At 38.1% G+C, this 4645-nt stretch overlaps 1 protein-coding gene across 1 annotated transcript; it reads left to right on the top strand.

Moving 5' to 3' along the window:
• Positions 1-2013: 2013 nt before the first annotated feature.
• On the top strand, positions 2014-4240 carry IL5 (interleukin 5). The gene is made up of 4 exons (XM_027607206.2): positions 2014-2195; positions 2393-2425; positions 3499-3627; positions 3735-4240. The coding sequence occupies exons 1-4, from the start codon at positions 2052-2054 to the stop codon at positions 3831-3833; spliced, it is 405 nt and encodes a 134-aa protein (XP_027463007.1). The 5' UTR covers positions 2014-2051; the 3' UTR covers positions 3834-4240.
• Positions 4241-4645: the final 405 nt, after the last annotated feature.

Here is a 4645-nt window from a genome sequence, read left to right as displayed (position 1 = left end):
TTAACAACTGAGCCACCCAGCTGCCCCCCATACTGTATTCTTTAAAATGAAGTCACTGCGTATCCCACACTTCAGGGGGATGATGCTCCACTTCCGTGAGGGTGCAATATCAACAAAAATTACTTGGAGTTCTCCTTCTGCACAGGAGATTAAAATAATAAACTTTTGTATGGAGTTTTACATTAATAAAGTTCTTTTAAATACATTATTTTATAGTCTTTGCTATGAGAGAGTTTGAAGTCGGGTTTGGGAGATCAGTCTCACAGAGGAAAAGTTAATGAATTATGACAACATTTTAAGAAATATATTTGTGTACACCCATGTTCATAGTAGCCTTATTCACGATAGCCAAAAGATGGAAGCAACCCAAATGTCCACTGACAGGTGAATGAATAAGCAATATGTGGTATATGCGTATGATGGAATATTGCTTTGCCTTAAAAAGGAAAGCAAGTTTTGTCAAATGCTACAATGTGGATGAATCCTGAAGATATCTTAAGTGAAATAAGTCAGTCACAAAAAGACAAATGCCATCTGATTCCACTTATATGAGTTACCAGAACAGTCACATTCATAGAGACACAAAGTAGAAGCATGATTGCCAGGGGCTGGGGAGAGGGGAAATAGCTGTTGTTTAATGGATGTAGAGTTTCAGTTTTGCAAGATGGATTGTACAACATTGTGAGTGTACTTAATACCACTGAACTGCACACTTAAAAATGGTTGAGATGTTAAATTTTATGTTATGTGTATTTTACCATAATAAAATATTTTTAGGAGAAATATTTTGAATAGAAGGGGCTTTTTAGTAACTAGCCCTCCCACTTGACCTACAGCTATACTGCAAATCAGAGGCTGCACAATGGTACCCTATATTGTTTTTTTTTAAATATGAATTGCCAGCATTTAAAAATCAGGAGGTTATACATAATAATCAGGCTTTTGAATTCTTTAAAAATTGGGATGATCTAGCAACAGAAGTCCAAGGGTGTCACATGGCAACGATCAGCTGAATCTGAGAAGCATCTGCCAGGTCATTCAATGCTGCAGTTTACTTAGCCCCACCATCTGTGTTGTGTCACACCTGTACATTCCATTGATTTGCACAGCCAGCTAGCAACTTGGGTGGGGTGAAGCCTGCTTTCAGCTACAGGGAGAGCCAATCAGTATAACCCATACTCCTGGCCACAGTTCAAGGGTGAACATGAGGGCCTTTGTCGCAAGGAAGCTGAATGCTAGGACTTCTGATTGAGCTATCAGAAAAGCACAAATTTCTTTCTCCTGCTGCTCAGGAATAGGATACATTCAGATCCAGGAGATTTGACATCATCTTGGGACCACAGCGGGAGAGCTGCCTGACAACGGAGCCAAGGAAGAATCACCAAGGCAAGCAAGATATAAGGGAGCCTCTACCTTGGACCATTTGGTTGTATGATCTAATAATTCTCTGTTTGGCTTCAACCAGTTGGGGTTAAGGTTTTGGTCACTGGCAACAGAAAGGATCCTAACATAGTTGCCAGTGAACTTGACCCTGCTAAGTTTTGATGGTCTCTGCTCTAATCACCATCTTCCCATAAGTATTTTTAAATTCCTTTTAAGACAGATCAGTCTAGTAACAACAGTGATAGAATTTAGTCAACCTGAAAAAGACTTTCCCAATATTTATACATTCTGGTATAAAATTTAGTGGTGTGCATTATACTTCTCTTTTTTACACACATCTTTTAAGAGGAAATTCAATCTTCTGGTTTTAAGAAATGCAAATGTGAGGCAATGATGTATCAACCCAAAGATTTTCTTTGTAATAGAAAATGTTTTTAAAGGGGGGGAAGTAGGGATTTTTATAATTATTAAAAGATAAAAGTAAAATTATTTTTTAAGATAGAAAGCATTGGAAACATTTCGTATTACGATATGCCATTATTAGGCATCCTCTATCTGATTGTTAGAAATTATTCATTTCCTCAAAGATAGAGAATAAATTGGTTGGGGATGCAATCTTGTACTATGCACTTTCTCTGCCCAAGGCAAACACTGAACATTTGAGAGCTATGAGAATGCTTCTGCATTTGAGTTTGCTAGCTCTTGGGGCTGCCTATGTTTCTGTCACTGCTGTAGAAAGTACCATGAATAGTCTGGTCGCAGAGACCTTGACACTGCTCTCCGCTCATCGAACTCTGCTGATAGGCGATGGGGTAATTTTCTTCTTGATTCCTACTTAAAAAGCATGGGTAATCATTGGCAGTGGTTGATTTTTAAAGATCTGCTATTAATAATGAAATTATGAGTGTTAGTAATATATAATGGGTAACCATGTTACTAGGAAGCATTATATTAAAAGTTATGAATCTTACAATACGTTAAAAATGAATGTATTTCCTTTCCTTTTCAGAACCTGATGATTCCTACTCCTGAACATAAAAATGTAAGTTAAATTATGATTTGACAAGACGATTGCATGAATCAGTTTCGTTATTTTAAGCTACAAAGCATTAGTTAACATTGGAATGATTTAATTTCATCTATTTTGTTTTTATGTATGCAGATGTGAATGTATGTGCTTATGAATATTAGGAATGGTGTCAGGAATGACTCTACAATATTAAGTAGAATCCATTAAGCAATTGGATCAGGCCCTTTTTTGATGTTGTCAATTCTCCATCTCAAAGAGTCTCAGATCAAGCGTTCTTTCCAGAAAAATTCCATATTGGGTGAGAGGTGCCTCCTAGTCTCCATTCACCTCTATCTTTGGCTTTTCTCACTTTAAAGTCTTTCTGAAAGTACTAGCAACTTAGGGTTGTATTTTTAGAATTATGGTCAGTAGACATTAAAATATACAGTGAAGTCCTATGTTAATAGTCATTTCTTAAATGATTTTAACTCTAATAGAATCATATACCTTTGAAGTATGTCATGGTCATATTAAAATGTTAAAGATGTGATATCATTAGTCTAAACAGAATAAAATTACTAGCCAGAACTGTCAGAGGAAACTCTGATGTGAGGTAAATCAGTAATGTAGTTGCATTATACTTCTTAAACACTTTATTTTTCATTAAGCATTTAATTTATATCATTTGTCAAACTCCTCAGTAATTATATAAACGTCATTTACTTATAGAAATTATAGCTCAGGGCGCCTGGGTGACTCAGTAGGTTAAGCATCTGCCTTTGGCTCGGGACAGGATCTCAGGGTCCTGGGATCGAGCCCTGCATCTGGCTCCCTGCTCAGGGGGGAGTCTGCTTGGCCCTTTCCTTCAACCCCCACCCCGCTTGTGCTCTCTCTCTCTCTCTCAAATAAATAAATAAAATCTTAAAAAAAAAAGGAAGAAATTATAGGTCAGTATGAGGTGGTGTCCCACCTGGAAAAAAAACAAGTGAAATACTCTTGGGAGAAAGGAACTTGTATAACCTCCACAAAACAAAGTCTAAATTTTTGGACCAAATTTTGATAGCTTGTTTTGATTATTTATATTTTAAAAAATTTTCCTCACTTAGCACCAATTGTGCATTGAAGAAGTCTTTCAGGGTATAGACATATTGAAGAACCAAACTGCACAAGGGGAGGCTGTGGATAAATTATTCCAAAACTTGTCTTTGATAAAAGAACACATAGACCTCCAAAAAGTAAGTTGAAGACGTTCGGTGGAAACTTAAGTATATTTGTCTGGTTGTGCCTGTTTGACAAGAACTGACGGTTTTCCTACAATACCTCTTGTCTGTTCTTTTCACAGAAAAAGTGTGGAGGAGAAAGATGGAGAGTGAAAAAGTTCCTAGACTACCTGCAAGTGTTTCTTGGTGTCATAAACACCGAGTGGACAACAGAAAGTTGAGACAAAACTGACTTCTTGTAGTGAAAGATTTTGGAGGAGGAGAAGAATGTTTTCTTTTGCAATCAGACTGAGGGCCAACCAGCAGTGGAGCCTTAATGATCCGTAGACTTAAACTTCAGAGGCAAAGTAGATATTTCAGGCGTCCTACTACTTTACCACCTTACACAAGCAGAAGGCATAAAAATAAAATGTTTTGAGACATATTTCAGATACCCGATCTTTGAAGTATTTTCCTCCAGTTTGCTCCAGGCAAAATAAATATGTACTTTAACCTTATTTAACACAACATTCTGTAAAATCTCTGTTAACTTAATATTTATTTATGAAATGAAGAAGAATTTGATAAATCAATATTTATATCAGATTGGGTTATGTTCCAATAAAACAAAAATAAACAACTCTGATTCAGTTTGTTGCTGGCCTCTGTCCTACTTTTTTTTTTTTTTTTAGGTTTATTTATTTCTTTGAGAGAGAGCGTGAGCTGGGGAGGGGCAGGGGGAGAGAATATCCATGCAGACTCCGTCTGAGCACAGAGCCGGACACAGGGCTTGATCTCACGACCCATGGGATCAGGACCTGAGCCAAAACCAAGAGTCTGGCACTTAACCGACTGAGCCACCCAGGCACCTCTGTCCTACCCTTGAAGTGAGCACAGTCTGTGTGAAAACACGCTGAGTTTGGAGGGAGAGTCTGCGTCCGTGCTGGTTGAGCATTCCGTCTCCCTGGTGACGGAGGTCGTGGGGTTCCAGTGATCCAGCAGGCCTTAGCGGGGATGTGGGCTGCAGGAACATGGGCGGGGGCTGAGCATGGTT

The sequence above is a fragment of the Zalophus californianus genome, chromosome 5 (assembly GCF_009762305.2).
Source record: "Zalophus californianus isolate mZalCal1 chromosome 5, mZalCal1.pri.v2, whole genome shotgun sequence".
Classification (NCBI taxonomy): Eukaryota; Metazoa; Chordata; class Mammalia; order Carnivora; family Otariidae; genus Zalophus; species Zalophus californianus.
The sequence above is the reverse complement of the archived record's forward strand: the minus strand, read 5'-3'. Positions and strand labels throughout refer to the sequence as shown.